An 18,523-nucleotide genomic window follows, 5' to 3' on the forward strand; every position below is an offset into this window, starting at 1 on the left:
AGTGAAAAAATACTATAGAGGCATTTTATCAAACACTTAGAGTGCACACACTACACATGTATGTTAAACAATGCATGAACATATGAAAATCTTGTCTAAATACATGTTATTTTTGCCACAAGGGACCAATATCCAAAGCAAATCATCATTTAAAACAAAACCCAATAAAAAAGATTGACAAAGATTAAACTTTCTAACCCACATTTGAGAAAAATCTTAACTATGAACATAAAACCCCCCAAAAACATAATCTAAGGATCAAAATCAATTAAAAGTGTTAAAGATTAACTTAGAGATGTTTATGGAGTGTAAAACAATTGAAATTAGTTGGGTTTAAAGGTTGAAGCTTGGAAAAAGAGGGTTTGGGGAGGATGGAGTCAACATAGAGTCATATGAGGAGTTTTTGACCAAAACTCATGAAATACCCATAAAATAGCTGATCTAGGAATTTTCCCAAGATAGCTGGGAATTTCACGGGATAGCCTACTTGCGAGTTACTCGTGAGATACTCGTGAACTACTCATGAAAGTCTCTGTCTGATGACCAAAAATGCTAAAAATGCATTTTTCAGCTTTGCGACTTGCAACCAAGTCGCGAACTACTCGCAAACTACTTGCGAAAGACTCTGACCCCTGTTTTTCAACATGAAAATAAGCTTGAAACATTAAAAAACAAAGTAAGTACAAAACTTAAAAACAAGGAGTGATGAAAAACACTTTCAAATACAAATAAAATGATCAAAAATCTTTTTGATTTGATCCACATATGGTTGAGTATACACACATCACATTTGAACATGTACAATCATACAAATAAAATAGGCATTCATTGAATATTAGTCTTGTGTGTTGGGTATGTGAATCAAGTATGAACTAGTCCATAATCTAGTATGAAGTTTCAATGATCAATTGAATCAAGTCATACATAACTAACATGAAGTCAAGTGACCTATCTCACTAGTAGAAATGAACATATATGACCCTCTACCAAAGTGTTTACAATTGATTGAAAGCTTTTCATTTGACTTCTATTTTTCATACTTTTGATCAATACAACTCAATTTTTTGAGAAGCGATACCATGAAATTTTTGATATTTCTTGACGAATAAGTCTTTGGCTTTGGCACCATACATTTTGAATACATTTTTGTTCCACCTTTTCCTAGTCAAACTAGTTTTTGAAACAAGACTTTTTCAGCTCTTTCTCTTTTAATGATTGAGCTTTTGACATAAAAATAAATGTAAGAAAATAAATAGGCACAAGTCTATGCATGTATGAAGATCAAACAAGACTATTGACTAATAATTCATGACAAGCTTGAAAATCTATTTTCAACAATCAAACGAAGATTTCTAGATGTTGCTCACACTTACAAATGTGTATGCATAACAAGCTAAGCTTATAAATGCATTACACCATTAGTATGGAGGTACTAGACCAAACTCACATGTGATATGTGCTTAAGCAAACATGATCAAACTTTTTGAATTTTGAATTTTTTATGTGTTTTTAGATTTTTACTCACACAAAAAAAATGTAATAAAGTAAGATCAAAAAAAAAAAAAAAACAATGCATATAAAGAGATGCATGATGCACAAATGCATGATAATGAAACATTTAATGCATGAAGAGTCTTACAAAGATTGAAAGAAGTAGATTAAAGACTAAAAGAGCATAAGCTCAACCATAGGAACCCTTCCTCATCCAAACAAAATAATTATTTGGAATGAGTGTCTCATGAGAAGTGGGAAGAGGGTTGGAAGAATGAGAATCGGAAATGCACATAGACAAGGAGGTAAGAGCATTAACCACATGTTTCAACAACTTACCACTTTCAATCAAATCCGGTTTAGCTTGCAAAGCACAACTTCCAAAAAACTTAAGTTTCTCTTTTCTTTTGATTCTTTTAAGAGCTTGAAACTTAGAGCAACGAGATCTTAGATAAACAATGTGTTTAGGTCCACCAGGCTTTTTAGGGAGAGATCTAGCAATATGGTTTTGTTCTCTCTTCAAAATGAAACATTGAGGTCTTATGTGACCGATCACACCGCAATGGTGGTAAGTAGGAACAAAATTAGATCCACTCAAATCCCTAGGATAAGACCTAAATGAAGGTTTAGGCTTAAAAGCCTTTCTCTCCACTTTTTGGTTTATTGTGTGGAGGAATGTACACCGATTTGTTTTATAGATAGAACTCACAATAGGCACAAAATCGGACAACACAACATAATTGCAACAAATAACATCTTCCTTTTTAGCAATAGGTTCAACAATCAAACACTTGGCATGCATCTTAAGAGATTCATTTTCACATTTAAGATCATCAAAAAGTTTGTTAGACAAAACAAATTTAGCATCTAAATCCACATTCAAACTCCTTTCGTTTTTCAAGAGAATGTTCAGCAAGTTTCTTATACTTTTCAACTAATTTGTTAGATTCATAGAGCTTATCAATCAAATCATCATTTTCACAAATGAACTTGCTCAAATTCTCATGAAACTTCTTAGCCTTTTTTCTTTAAGAGTTTGACATTTGGAATATTAACAACAACTAAAGATTCATGTAACATGTCATCACAATCATGAGAATTAACACTCATAGAGGCATTTTCACAAACACATGCATGTTACAATCAACAACATCCATAAAAGCATACAAAGCACTATTCATGGCAATAAACACAAAGGTCAAGGATCACACTTAGATAATTAAACCAATACAAGTGTATTCGCTCTGATGCCAATTGAAAGCTTAGGTTTGTGCTAAAATATAAGAGCTTGTTCAGACCCCTAATTTTAAAATTACGGCTTAATTGCTTTTACTCTAACTTATCTAAGTGCAGAACAAGAGTAAATAAGATGCAATCACCGAAACTACTCTCTAAGCCATAAGCTAGCAAGCAACAATAAATATAAAACTTAAAGAGTAAGGGAAGAGAGATGCAAATACAAGATAACACCAAGACGTGTTATCGAATAGGAAACTGAAGAACTCGGCGAAAAACCTCTCCGCAACCTTAAAGTTGAAATCAATCTACTAGTGAATAAGTTGTAGTACACGAATAACAAATGACCCTCCTAGCCTAGTTTACCCAATATACTTGAGCCCTCCAAGTCTACCTAACAGACTTCTCGGAGTTTTGTTTTCACTAGCTTTCTGAATCCCGAAATACCACCCGATTGCATCCACCAAGCCTCACCGACTTCTTTTGGCAAATCCCAAATGCTTCCCAAGCTCCAAAACACTCTCTACACTTTAAATAGGTGTGGGTTATGTTTAGGTACAAATCAGCTCTCAAGGTATGATTTCTCACTAAAGGATGAGTAGCCCTCATGGATGTGGTGTGTTGTGTTGTGGAAACCTATCTAGGTTTTTCTCTCTGAATAACCTCTTTTACTTTTGTAGGTAATGAGGGTATATATAGTATAGGTGCAGGGTAAAAAAGTCACACTTAAAATCCTCCAAGCAGAATGTTTTGCAAGTACCTCGTAAGATGGCTTGTCTCGCGAAGTATTTGCTACAATAAAATCTCACAAAATACAAGGAAATAATTTAATGCACTTACAACACTTTTTGTCATGGAATAAAGTCAACATAAAACATAGTTGTAAATCACAACTTTACAGTGATGAATTAGATGATGATGATGATTAGGACGATGGTTATAAGAAACTTAGAATGAGAATAATTAAATGTTCATTTCACCTTAATATTCATCTTACTTTCAAATTTCATATTTTAGTTAGCTAGTTTCCATTTGATAACTTATTTTGGATTTTAAACTTGGAAAATATCTCCATATGTGTTGATAAATATTTTGGTATTTGGTTACTAATTAAACATTTATTGAATTTTTTAGATACATTGGGTCAAAAATTAAATATATTTATTATGTTAGTATAGACGTAGCGATATATAACATGCAAATTGTATCATATAATGCAAATATTTGTTTTTTTTATGGATAAAATCACAATTTACGTGATTATTCAACATATAAAGTCGTTATCAATGTGTTTTTTGCTTTAAATCTGAAAATATGTAAGATCTTACGATCCACGATCCCACCTACCTCCTATGATCCTACGTAAGATCCCAATTTTGACAACCTTGGATATAACTACTTCAATTCAAGGGATCAAGGGTGTTCAATTGGAATCTTTGATGAGCTGTGACCTTTTAGTTTTTAGTTTGTGCTATAAACAGTGCCCCTTTTTCTGCTCTTCATATTGTATATTTCTGGTTGGAATCGTAAAACATTATTGGACTTGTTGGCTTCTTACATTGTTGTTTATGACCTTATCGCTTGTGGTTCAAAACTTCCATATTTTCAAAATCCAGACATGTGACGCAGTTGTCTCTTAAGTTAAGTACACTAATGTGTCCTATCTATAGTTGTCAGTATCGTACGATACGCGATACGTATCGTACGATACGTATCGTATCGTGTGTAAAAAGTTCTGTATCGTATCGGCGTATCGTAAGTGCTCATGAATCGTACGATACAGTGTGCATATCGTATGAATCATATCGTATTGTAAAATCGTACGTATCGTACGATTCATGGACAAATGCTTTAAAATAAGATTTTTTGTTAAAATTTGTACTTTTATTTGAATCTAACAAGTTGTTAGACTTGTTTTTAACAAAAAATTATTAGTTTACTTAGCTTGTTCACAAGTTTTTTTTTTGCTCTCTCTCCTACAATTAGACTACATAGTACACACTTATCCTTCACTTTAACATTTACAAATTTATTTTATATACTACGAATAAAATATTAATTGACAATATAAATTTTTTATTTTTATCATTATTGTTATAAGTCCAAGAAACTAGAATGCCAAAAAAAATTTATAAAAATATTATTAAAAGAAAAAGAAAAAGAAGAGATAGTAAATGTTAATGACAAATGATGATGAAGAAAATTTTAATGAAAAAATAAGTTTGCAAAATTATAAGCATGATGATAGCATTGACTTAGATGGGTTTGATTAGGCAATTTGATGAATATGATGGAAATAAATTATTATTTTTGGGTCATTTGTAATATATTATCACTTTCGAATTTAAGAAATTTGAATATGTATGTTATAAACAGATGCTAGTTTGATTTATTTAGTTAGCTTGTTAAATATTATTACATAAGTGATGAACAAATTAGTCATTTGTTGAATATATTCAAAACTTATAATGAATATACCCTTTATATATGTATATTTATAATTTTTTTATAAATTTTATTAAGTGTTTATGTATCTTATGATACACGATACGATACGATACACGATACAGAAAAATTAAAAATCGATTCACGATACGATTCACATTTTGACAACTATGGTCCTATCATTAAAAAGGAAAAAAAGAATTTTCTAGAATCCTGAGGGGGATTTCACCATGAGATTGCTTATATCATATTAATCCATTTTGAAACGTATGAATTAGATTTTATCACTTCATCAACATTTGAACAAAAGTTTTTTTTTTTTTTTTTTGATAAGTTGAACAAAAGTTTACTATTACCAAGTTGATATGACAAAGTAAATACAATCTAAGGTGCGGTTTGGATTGGACTTATCTCACGTCCGCGTCTTGCGTTTACGTTTTGACGCCTTTTTTTTTTTTTTTTTCCTTGCTACTGCGCACGCTTTTTGGGAGACAACAGCTACTGTTCATGAACAATAGCCGTCGTTTATTGACTTTTCAACCCTCTTTTATCAGTTCTGTGGGTCCCATGAACAGTGCACGGGACCCACAAACTTCACTTTTCAGCAATTTTTTCATTAAAAATGGGTTCCACTGCACTATTCACACATTTAAAAATTATTTTGCTACAGTATTTTCAGTTTTAAGTTTTTAGTTTCAGCAAAATAAGTTCTATCCAAACAGACCCTAAATGTAGGGATAGGATTTTAAGAATCTCACATTAGAGTTGACTCAGTCTATAAAGAATCTTAATCCTAAAATGTACACTTTTATAAATGTACACTTTATTGTTCTTGTTGTTTATTTTCTATATTTGTCAAAAACAAAAATGTCGATAAATTTTGACTTTAGCTGCTAGTTGCCCAGGAACTTTGGAGCAAAATTTCAATTAGAGTATGCGAAAGATGATGCAATCTCAAGAATTAAAAGGAACAACTAACGGTGGCCCTTCATTTAGAGCATCTACAGCAGTGGAGCTATAATTATAGCTATTTGGCATTACAAAAAGTTACTTTATCTATTTTACCTCCTCACATGTTGCAGCAGTGAATCTATTTTAGCTTTTAACACAATAAAATTATATAAACATCATAATAAAATAATATATATCCATAAACACCTATTTATTATTTTTTTCTCACTATTCATCTTTTATCTCTGTCTTCTCCCTCTCTTCAACCCATAGCCCCTCACGACACTACCACCATCACCACCACTCACTGCTGTGTCAAGCCAACCTAACCACCACTAACTCACAACCAATCCATGGCAAAACCCACCATCGATTTGCCATTAGCCACGATCCACCACTACAAACCCACAAAACCCATGTTCTTCACCAGTTGGCACACCGCCACTAACCACCAATCCAAACCATCAAAAGCCAACACAAGCCAACTGCAAACTCATCCACACCCGAACCCACCACAAAATCTAGCAACCCACGACCACGATCCACCCAGAGAGGGGAGGCATGGCAGTGGTCTACCCAGCGGCATGACGGCAATCCATCCAGTGGCACGACGCGATCCATCGCGGCATGACTGTGACCCGTTAGCAGCAAGACGACGATCCATCTAGCGGCACGATGGCGATCCTCAGCGGTGTGACGGTGACCCATCAGCGGCAAGACGGCAACTATTTACTTAGAGTGGCACGAGAGAGAGAGAAGCTAGAGAAGCTCAATGAGAGAGAATGAGAAGAGAGAGATGTCTGAAGCTCAATGAAGAAAGACAGAGCAAAACGTGTTGGGTGAATTAAAACAATATTTTAAAGCAAAGGGAGAATAAAAAATATTATTTGGGTTTAGCTTTGAGCTGCAGTGCACATGTATAGATGGATGTGCACTGTAGCTCAACAGCTAAAATTTTTAGATATGGCTTCACTACTGCAGCCCAATATTTATAGTTTGTGGTGCTAAAAATAACTTTTTAGCACCACTGCTGTGAGTGCTCTTATAAAGGTACTCTCAATTTCATTCAAAACATAGGAATCTAAAATTACTCCGGAAAAGGAAATTGCTGTTACAAACACGTTATTCCATGCATCCGTATACACATATCTAAAAACTATACATGTAAAAACAACTGAAATTGTGACATTAAGTATGGTAAGCAAAGATTCTGGCAGCACCACTACTAAAATAGAAAGCAAAGACTATTGAAGCCAATTGTGCTACCTGTGTAAATGAGTCTTCTATTTTTTATTAATTTTTTAAATGCATATATTTGAAAGGGGAATATACTTATAGCCCTTTGGTGTATGAATTGCACTTCCCAGTTGAGGCTTGGACTCTCACAGAGAATAGCTTCAGCTGTTCCATTACCAGAACAATACTCATATAAAAAAAAAATTTGAATCCAGAAAATCCAAACAACATTCACACAGGAAAATCACCCTTTGATTCCATTCGCATGATTGTTTTCTATTTCCTTTGCTTCTGCTTCCCTAGTTGACAATTATATCCACATAGTTAAGACCCATCAAAAGTTATCTATTTATAGATTCAGAATTCAATTTTTCATGTACCAAAGAGCGAAAATGATAAAGATCTGAGTAGACTAGAAAAAGAATAAAACAAAGAGATCCAAGAAATGCCAATCCTTTACTTTGACCCCAAAAACCCCACAACCCAACGTCTCGAAACATAGGTACCCATTAGGCCATTAGAAACATGCCCCATATAACAATATGCAGTACAAAGTGCAAAAGTATTACAAAAGGATCACAAAGTTTTAAGTTTTAAGTTCATATAATTATACCCTTGCCTTCACCATTACTTTGATCGTTGTTGGTGGCGTTATAGTACCTGCATAGCACCTTGCATTTGACCACACTGCCATAGACATAGAATCCAGGTGCAACCATGATACGAACCACAGATGGAACCAACCTTTTCACCTTATCTCCACCCATATCCTCCATGTAAACCCCATCAAACCCCACACCTATATCCACTTTGAATATAGGCAAGCTTGGGTGCACCGAGTTGGCTAAAAGGTGCACCAACCACACACTCTTTGAAGCAGCAAAGAAAGCCTGCAACAATGGCTCTGGCCACGCTCTGTTCCATCCCAACATCGAAACAATTTCACTCATTTTCCTGTCACAAAACCTGCTATACTCTTCGCTGAAATGCCTTGTTCCTTTGTTTAACACTTCCTCCCATGTCAACCCACGAAGAAAGTTGAAGGACTCGAAGTTAGCCTCGCACCTATCAATCGGGTTCAAGATTTGAATCGAGGTATTCCTTTGAAACCCAATTGATTCAAAGTCTTCATAGAAAGCCTTGTTCAGTAAAGCCTCCAGGTAAAAAACCAAGCTTCTTGGGTTCTTTGATAGTGAAATTTTTATATCATAAGGTTGGAGAAGAACTGAAATTCTTTCGTATACTTTGCTTCCCGTGTGCCTAAGTTGCATAGCGAGTGAACGGCTTAATAGCTTGACAGAAGACCGAGACTCCGAAACAGAAACCAAAAAATGTTCAATCACTTTGTCATTAAGCCCCAATGAGCTGTGTCGATTACCGTGGCTAGTCTTTATCATTCCCGTTTGATAAGCTGAGTTGGTGCTACATTCATCGAGCCCAGATTTCAAGTTATGGCAATAGACTTCGAGCTTGTTGAGCTTCTTCTCTAACTCAGCCATGGAATACTTAAGCCTTGAAGCTTCAAGAAGAGCCTCATCTCTCTTTCTTGTAGCGTGAATAAGCTTTTGTGAGAGCTCAGCCACTGCAATCTTCCACTGCTCCTCTCTCGCCGCCTCTGATGGACTAGACCGCGGGCTCTTCTTAGTTAAAGATAAAAATATCGACTTTAATATGCCATTGGGACTTGCAATCGATGAAGAATAAGAAGAGTGCTTGTTGAGGCCATTGTTGTCGAGTGGAACCACAGAGATTTTCTCACGCGCGTGTGGACGACACTTGTTGCACCACACTGTAGTACCATCTTCGATTCCGTTGGCATCAGAATCTGACTGCTTAATAATCTTCTTGGGTTTGCCATTTTTGTGAGGCTGATGAAGTGGCGTAGGGTGGTGCTTTGGAGCACTTGGTGTAGTCTCTCTAGTACTCTGCCTTTGTTCCTCGCTATACCCATCTTCATTTTCACATTCTTGAATCTACAACATTCAAAACATAAAAAAAAAAAACAGCATCAAATAAAACATTTCCAATTGTTTCATGTTAATGTTTATTTATGTTTGTGTACTTACTGGAGTGAAGTCAGGGGATAGGTGGGAAGCAGGAGGAGGAGGAGGAGGAGGAGATTTAGAGGAAGAAGAAGGTGAAGAAGAAGAAGAAGAAGAAGAAGAAGAAGGAGCCATGTTTGTGTTTCTTATTGCATTTTTTGGTTGCCTTTTGCTCTGTGAAGATACATATCTATCTGAAAAATAAAAATACACTGCTACTTGGAAGTAGTATTAAAATTTTATTTTTTATGCTGTGATTTTAATTTGGGATTGTGCCTTTGTGTTTCAGGCTCTTTTCGTTTTCTTTCATTTTCTTATTTGGTTGTATTTTCGTCGTCTTCTAATCATCATCAACCATGGTTAAAGATAGAAACGCACGTAGAGGGGTAAGTCACAAGTACAAGTGTTAATTAGCACGCGTTCTGGACCAGACAGTAAAGCAACTTTTTTTTTTTTTTTTTTTTTGAGAATAACAGTAAAGGAACTTGATATTGAGTTATTGACTAAGTCAAGGATGATTTTGATTCATAAGGATCATATGTGGATTGATGGGCAACTTGCTAAGGTGATAGCATATAAGTAGGTGTGTTCTTGTGTGTAGCAAAACATAACGTTCATATGCTAGTACTTTGATTTTTTTTTTTTTTTTTTTTGGGACCAAATTGCTAGTTTTGATTTTAAAAATGCTTAAAACATGTTATTTTATGGTTTAACATGGTAAAGTTGATATTAAGTTCCTAATTTTTTTTTTTTTTTGAAAAGTTCCTAAAATATTTGTGAACATGTTGAAAATTATGTGAATATTGCATTACTTAGGTAAAACCTCCCAAGAGAAGATTTTAGGGACCGAGACGGATGAATGGTTAGAAAAGAAAATATTCTTGGATTAAACATTAGATTTCCTTGACATCCCCATGGTTTTATGTTATGGCTGTTTTATTAATGTGAAAACAAAGAGGATGTGAAAACAAAGAGGGAGCACGGATGGTGTGTAATGTGTATACAAGAAAATTCGCCACCTTTTGTCTAGGAACACATAATACACAATAAATACATTTTGAAGAAAATATTCAGTGCAAGTGTGAATGTTTTTTTTTTCTACATTGTGGTTGATGCATGTATAAGGTCCTGTTAACGGGTACTCTCAGGGTAATTATAAATGGGTCATGTGAATGAGTGCCCTTAGGGCAGTGGTGGCTCTAGAATTTTTTTTTTTCAGGGTGTGCCTTAAGAAATATAAATTATACAATCTAATAAAAAGAGAAATTTATATATTGATAACAACAATAAAAAAAAAATACAAATACATAAAGTTTACAATTGTTTTCTATGAGTTTTCATATTTTGAAATCGGTGCATGATAGTCTCATTATCAATTCTACAAGTTACATATCTTTTAATGTACACAACCAAGCAATCATTCATCTATTGAATGTAGAACAAATTATGAAGTAAAATTTAATTTTATTGGCATAAAAAAACTGAGGGTGTTCCCAAAATTTTTTTGAAGGGTAGAAAAATAAAATTTTTTAAATTATTATATATAAAAAAAAAAAATTAGGTCAGGGTGGTCCTAGGACCACCTTGGCCTTAAGGCAGCGCCGCCCTGCCTTAGGACATTAGTTAACAATCAATTTGAGGAAAGTTTTGACATCACTTTTATGAGAAATGCAAAAAAGCTGTCAAAATATATATATTTTTTTTTCTCATAAAAACTTTCTTTAAATGGATTATTAATCAATGCCTTAAGGGCATTTGATAGCATTTCCCATTATAAATAAATCATTTTAGAAAAGTTTTGACACAATTTTTATAAGAAATATAAAAAGCCATCAAAACAATTAATTGCTTTTATTCTTTTCTCATAAAAAGCTTCTTAAATTGCTTTTGTTCTTTTCCGAATATTCTTAAGTACTCTTGAAGTACGAAGAAATGGTACTCATTCCTTTCATATTCATGGTGGACCTTACCATGAATTTAATGAGTGGTCCTTACTATGAATGTGAGAGGAGTGAGTATCATTCTTCGTACTCCGAGAGTACCAAAGAATTACTTAACATTTTCTATCAACAAATAAGTGAGGATAGTATCAAATTAATTAAGAGACGAAGTAATTGTTATCTTTTTTTTTTTTTTTTTTGGTTGAGAATCTAGTAGTAGTATCTCTGGGTGCAAAGAGTTAATGAGTGGTCCCTACTATGAATGTGAGAGGAGTACCATTCTTCGTACTTCGAGAGTACCTAAGAATTACTCAACATTTTCTATCAAAAAATAAGTGAGGATAATATCAAATTAATTAAGAGACGAAGTAATTGTTCATCTTCTTTTTGGTTTTTTTTTTTTTTTGTTTTTTTTTGTTTTTGTTTTTGTTTTTTGTTTTTGGTTGAGAATCTAGTAGTAGTATCTTTGGGTGCAAAAGTTAAAATGCATTTATCATCAATTACTCCACATATTCGATGGTTGAAAGCCATATAGTTAAGAAACTTGCTGGGTCATTCCACATTAATTAAGGATTTAATAAAAAAAGAAATAATAAAATAAAAAAGAAAAAAGAATTCCTTCATCAAATTCTCCAAGTGCTTGATGTCATTTTGCATCATTTTTAACATCATCTCAACTTATACTTTTGTCATTGCAGTATCCTGTTCAATGGAAACATATTTGGGTTTATTATTCTTATGTGTATTTTAAAAGCTTTCCAAAAATACACTTTAATAATTCTGCAATATCATCATACATAAAAGAAACCCCAAAAATAATTATTTCTTGAAGGTGATTAACATTTAATACTAAGGAATACATCTAAAGGCCAAAAATCTTTAATGATGTCATACATGAGGAAACTTCACACACATGTAAGTGCTTGTGGGGTGTGGGGGGCAAGGGTCAGGGTTCAAGTTTCTAAAAGGAAACTTTACACATATATACACTTAGAGATCATGCTAAAGTAGATTTTCTATCATGTATCAAAAAAAAAAAAAAAAAAAAGGTAACCATGTCACTAAAATGGTCATTCAAGCTTTAACACAAAACATATTTGTTACTTGTTCTTCACAATCCAATTGTACAACGTAATGGAAATATAGATTATTGATAAGTTGTTAATACCTAATAGGTGGCTAAGGGTGCGTATGGTTCAACGGAAAGTCAATTCCGAGCATAAAATGATTTTAGGGGAAATTGTTTTCCCGTAAGGAAAATGAAATCCAGGTGTTTGGTTCTGTAATGGAAAATAATCCAGAAAATGATTTTTGGTGTTTGGTAACATTCTGAAAATGCTATTTTCCTACAAATTTTTCACATTTTCTCAGCTCCCAAACCCAGTCGGCCATCATCCACCACATAATCAAAATCAAAATCAAAATCAAAACCCATTAAGGTAGAAATCAATATCAAAACCATTGAAAACCACAAACCACCATAGCCAACGATCCACCACCCCCAATCGACACCATCAACGCTTAAACTCACCCCCAACCCACCACCACTAAAACCCATGAATCACCCCAACCACCAATCCTCCAAAACCCAAGCAAAAATGTTATTTTACAAAAAAAAAAAAAAAAAAAAAAAATTTAAGGCAGCGACGGCGTGGGTGGAAGAAGGATGGGTCTAATGAGTGAGAGAGAGGACGAAGGTGAAGTAGATGAGAAACTACCTTCACCGGCAGAGGGGCTTGCAGGCATGACGATGAGGCCGTGGGTCGAGGACTGGGACGAAGGTGAAATCGGGGTGGGTTTAGCTAGGTTCATCAGAGATGGGTTTGAGCACGACGGAGAAACTGAGGCGGCGTGATCAGATCGGCGATGGGTTTGAGCAGTGCGATCAGACTGGCGGGGCCGTGGGTTGAGGACTGGATCTGGGCTTCACCGGCGATAGCTCTCTTTGTCCTTCAGCTTGGGCTTGGCGTGAGTGATGAGAGTGAGTGAGGAGAGAAATTTTCTGAGGATGGAAATGGTTCGAAGGTAAAATGAAAGTGTAAAATGATTTACACTTGTGGGGTGGGTATTTTATAGTCAACGGAATTGATTTTCCATTTGACCAAATTTTCCATGTGCAACCAAATACACGGTAGGGTGTAAATTATTTTCCTGAATCCATTTTTAGCCGAAACAAACGGACCCTAAGCACCAAATATTTTTATGCCTTGAAAAATAGGGCATTTGTTATAGGTCTATTCTAATTGGTTGCTTTGTTGTTCCCTGTCTATGTTAGAGAAAAGGTCTATGACATGACAAAAAAATATGTTGCTTTTCAACAAAGCAAAACCATATTGAATGATTATCCAGACAACATGCTTAAGACTTGAGGAAAATTCAACTCCTTGGAAAGGAGGGCACTAACTCTAGGTTCGGCTTAACACACATTTTGATGTCTAAGGCGAAAATTTTGATAATAAACTTTTAGTTGGAGTAGAATTTAAATTTCTAAAACCTAGATGATAAAACTTTATTTAAATTAAATTATTGTCAAATCTTATTTAGTCAAGAGCTTTGTAGCTTAATATACTAATAAAATATTAATTTAGTAAGGTGCAACTTGAGGAAAAAAAAAGTGTGGGTTGTGTGGGATTTAAGTTTAGAATTTTTTTTTTATAATAAACCTTTAGTTTGAATAGAATTTAAAATTGTTTAAAATTATCATAAAATCATGCAACTCGAGGATGCATGGTTTATGTTGGATTTAAGTTTAGAAATTTTTGATAATAGACTTTTAGTTTGAATAGAGTTAATTTTTTTAAATTATTGTTAAATCTTATCCCTTAGTCAAAACGAGAACCATTTTTATTTTTTTTAATAAAATTAATTTACAAATTAGTGAAAGTAGTCACTTGACCTAATCATGGCTTTTAAGTTCAACTTTTTTTTTTTATATATATATATATATATATATACTTGCTAAAAAAACAAAAAACAAAAACGTGGGTTGTGTGGGATTTAAGTTTAGAAATTCTTTTATAAAAGACTTTTAGTTTGAATAGAATTTGAATTTGTTTTAAATTATTATTAAAGTTTAGAAATTTTTGATAATAGACTTTTAGTTTGAATAGAATTCGAATTTGTTTTAAATTATTATTAAAGTTTAGAAATTTTTGATAATAGACTTTTAGTTTGAATAGAATTTAAATTTGTTTTAAAATTATCATTAAAATTAGATTAGCAAAAGTTTCGGTTATATATATATATATATATATATATATATAGATTAGCAGGCGTTTTGGACTAGACTGTGCATGGTACACGCTCATCTATAAGGAACTTGATATTGAGTTATTGACCATGTCAAGGATGATTTTGATTCAAAATGATCATATGATGGATTGATGGGCAACTTGGTAAGGTGATAGCATATAAGTACGAGTGTTCATGTCATCATGTGTGTAGCAAAACATAACGTTCATCTGCTAGTACTTTTGAATTTTTTTTTTTTTTGGGGACCAAATTGCTAGTTTTGATTTTAAAAATGCTTGAAACATGTTATTTTGTAGTTTAACATGGTAAAGTGGATGTGAAGTTCCTAAATATTTGTGTACATGTTGAAAATTATGTGAATATTATTGCATTACTCAGATAAAACCTTCCTAGAGAAGATTAGGGACTGAGACGGATGAATGGTTAGAAAAGAAAATATTCTTGGGTTAGACATTAGATTTCCTTGACATCCCCATGGTTTTATGTTATAGGCGTTTTATTAATGTGAAAACAAAGAGGGAGCACGAATGTTGTGTACTGTGTATACAAGAAAATTCGCCACCTTTTGTCTAGGAACACACATATGATACGCAATAAATACATTTTGAAGAAAAATATTCAGTGCAAGTGTGAATTTTTTTTTTCCCATTGTGTTTGATGCATGTGTAGGGTCCTGTTAACGGGTGTTCTTAAGGCAATTGTAAATAAATCATTTTAAAAAAGCTTTTATACTACTTTCATGAGAAATATAAAAAGCTGTTAAAATAATTAATTATTTTTATTCTTTTTCCATAAAAGCTTCTTAAATTGTTTTTGTTCTTTTTGGAAAATTCTTAGATATTATCGGAGTATGAAAAAATGATGTTTTTTCCTCTCATATTTATGGTGGACCTTATCATGAAATATAAAAAGCCGTCAAAACAATTAATTGTTTTTATTCTTTTCTCATAAAAGCTTCTTAAATTGCTTTTGTCATTTTTAGAAAATTCTTAGGTTCTCTCAAAGTACGAAAAAATGATGTTTTTTCCTCTCATATTTATGATGGATCTTACCATGAATTTAATGAGTGAACCTCACCATGAATGTGAAAGAAGAGAACGTTATTCTTCATGTTTCAGAGGTACCTAAGAATTACTCAACATTTTCCATCAAAAAATAAGTGAGGATAATATCAAATTAATGAAGGGACGAAGAAGTAATTGTTCATTTTAAGGTATACCTCGTAGGCTTGGTACCATATTGGAGTAGTAGTAGTAGTATCTTCTTTTTGTTTTTTGTTTTTTTCTTTGTTGAGAATCTAGTAGTAGTATCTTTGGGTTCAAAGAGTTAAATGCATTTATCATCAATTACTCCACATATTCGATAGTTGAAAGCCATATAGTTAAGAAACTTGCTGGGTCATTCCATATTAATTAAGGATTTAAGTCTTCCTTTTAATGTGAATCCATTTTTAACCCTACCTACCCTCACGGTGTGGTAAAAGGATTGGAAATAATAATGGAGAAAGATCACAAAAGTTCGTAACAACTAACAAGGCGGCGTAGTAGTAGAAAGTAGAAACTAGAAAGGCTTTGAGACTCGTCACAATTGGGAATTCGTAAATTCAAGTAATGATAAATTCAATCAGTGCTCAAGTAGTCACACATCATAACACATGCAAGGTTTAAGTTGTGTAGGGGCACTGGCCATAATTGTAAGCTCCTATTGGGTAAATTATCTCTTTGTTCTCTAAATAGGTTGTATGTTAATTAATTTGGTCCCTCATAAATGGAATATACTCGTCCTTAGAGCATTCCCATTAATCCTTGTATATGCTAAAAGATGCTTTTTTTTTTTTTTTTTAATAACATTTTTAACCCAAAAGCTTGCTCCATCAAGTGTTTTAAATGCTATAATTTTTGGCATTGATGAACAGTGTAATCTCATATTTGAGATCGCACTGTTCACCAATTGTAAACCTTATATTATTTTTTTATTCAGATGGGGCCTACTTTCTTTTCTTCTTTGTCTTTCTCATTTCCGTTTCTTCCCTATCTCACCATTTCTTTGCTCTCTCTCTCCTTTTGCTCGATGTCTTTGCCTCCCTCTCTGACGAAATCCAGGTCGAAGCATCAAGCCAAGCCGATTTTTTTTATTCACTCAATGCTCTCTCTCTGCTCTATCTTTCTCTTTCCTCTCTCACTTCTTTCTTCTCTCTTCTCTCTCTGTGCTTTGCCGATGTGGTTCGCCGATGATTGTACTTCGGTGATTGTGGGATGCCGATGGCTATGGTCTGGTGATTGTGGTCATGGATCATGGGTCCGATGGCTATGGTTTGGTGGCGGCGATGGAGGCTTCTTCTTTTTCTCTCTTTTTTTTTTTTGTTTTTTTTTGTTTTTTGTTTTTTGTTCTGCGTGGTTCTTCTTGGGTCCGATTGGGCTCCGATCGTGCGAGGCCGACACAAAACAACATGTTATCAAATCTTTGATTTGATTTTGGGTCTTGATTTGGTTGGGGTGGGTCTTGATTTGATTTGATTTATAGGTGCGAAGGAGGACGTCAAGCTGTGCCGTGGAACAAGATGACGACGGGGAGGGAAGTGGTGTCCGTGTCCTGTGGGTTTTGGTTCGGCGTGATGGGTTTGTTGGTGGTGGCGATGGTGGAGGTTTTTTTTTTTTTTTTTTGGTTGTGGTTGGTGGTGGTGAGTGGATGTGGTGGTTGTGGGTGGACGTGGATGTGGATGTGGAGGTTTCTTTTTGTTATGATTTTTTTTTTCTTTTTTTGTTAATGGTGGTTGTGGTATGGGTGGTGGGTTTTTGGTGGGTGGTGGGTAGTGTGGTGCCGGCAGTGCTGTGAGAAAGAGAGAGACAGGAGAGAGAGAGAAAAAAAATTATTGAAAAATAATAAAGAAACAATATTTAAATGAAATGGTAAAAAAAATAGAAATTTTGATATAAGTTGTATTGTAAAGTGGTGTATTATATGTTATAAAATTAGATTTTGAGATGGTAAATGCTAAATTTTTTAAAATTATTGATGAGAATGCTCTTATAAATCCTTATTACTATGACCAAAATTAACACTTGAAAAGGAAAATACCAATTAGATACCAAATAAGAGTAATTTAGGGAGTGTTTAGAACATGGACTTAGAAATTGAAAATATGGGCCAAAATGGCCAAATGGCCATAAAATCCTAACTATATAGTTAGTAGTTTTAGTTACTAAATTATATTATTTACTAGCATCTCGAGTTTAAAAGATTCGATTTTGGCTTATAAATCGAGTCTCAGAGACTCGATTTTCATGGTCTAATCATTTCCGATGTGGCATATTTTTCCACGTGGTGACCACATGAAAATCGAGTCTCTAAGACTCGATTTATAAACCTTATAAAGGTCAAAGATGAACCCAGACCCAGAAGAACCCAAAAAAAAAAAAAAAAACAGAGAGAGAAGAACCTAGGCCGCACCACGCGTCGTGCGCGACCCAGGCCAGGCTGTGCCGCTCGCCGTGCACGACCTAGGCCAAGCCGCGCGCGCCGTGTGCGACCCAGGCCAAGCAGCCTCTCCTATGGTCTGATCTGATTTTTTTTTTCTCTGGGTTCTTCTTTGGTATGTTTTGGGCAAGTCGCCTCTGATCTGATTCTTTCTCCTTTTGATCGGATTGTTGTGTTTATGGATTTCTTAAATTTTTTTTTTTTTTTTTTGGCTTGTACGAGAGACTTGAGATTTAAAATTTTTTTAAATTTTTTTGGTTTATAAATCGAGCCTTAAAGATTCGATTTCCAAGTAGGAAAAAAATGCCACATCAGACCATGAAAATCGAGTTTTTGAGACTCGATTTATAGGCGAAAATCGAGTCTCTCAGACTCGAGATGCTAGTAAATAATATAGTTTAGTGACCAGAACTACTAACTATATAGTTAGGATTTTATGACCATTTGACCATT

General features: G+C 34.0%; 1 protein-coding gene across 1 annotated transcript; it reads right to left on the reverse strand.

Annotated features, from left to right (window-relative positions):
* Positions 1 to 7,796: 7,796 nt before the first annotated feature.
* Positions 7,797 to 9,700, reverse strand: LOC126709682 (IRK-interacting protein-like). The gene is made up of 2 exons (XM_050410006.1): positions 9,426 to 9,700; positions 7,797 to 9,332 (listed from the first exon to the last, which is right to left on the reverse strand). Exons 1-2 carry the CDS (start codon positions 9,534 to 9,536, stop codon positions 7,959 to 7,961), a joined length of 1,485 nt encoding a protein of 494 aa, XP_050265963.1. The 5' UTR covers positions 9,537 to 9,700; the 3' UTR covers positions 7,797 to 7,958.
* Between the last annotated feature and the right edge of the window lie 8,823 nt (positions 9,701 to 18,523).

Source organism: Quercus robur, chromosome 12, assembly GCF_932294415.1.
Source record: "Quercus robur chromosome 12, dhQueRobu3.1, whole genome shotgun sequence".
NCBI classification, from domain to species: Eukaryota; Viridiplantae; Streptophyta; class Magnoliopsida; order Fagales; family Fagaceae; genus Quercus; species Quercus robur.

Bases quoted from the DNA above. Each gene is read 5' to 3' on its own strand.
- LOC126709682 (XM_050410006.1), bottom strand. From the start codon at position 9,536: ATGGCTCCTTCTTCTTCTTCTTCTTCTTCTTCTTCTTCACCTTCTTCT. The intron at 9,333-9,425 runs GTAAGTACACAA...TGAATGTTGTAG, and splicing joins TATCCCCTGACTTCACTCCA to ATTCAAGAATGTGAAAATGA.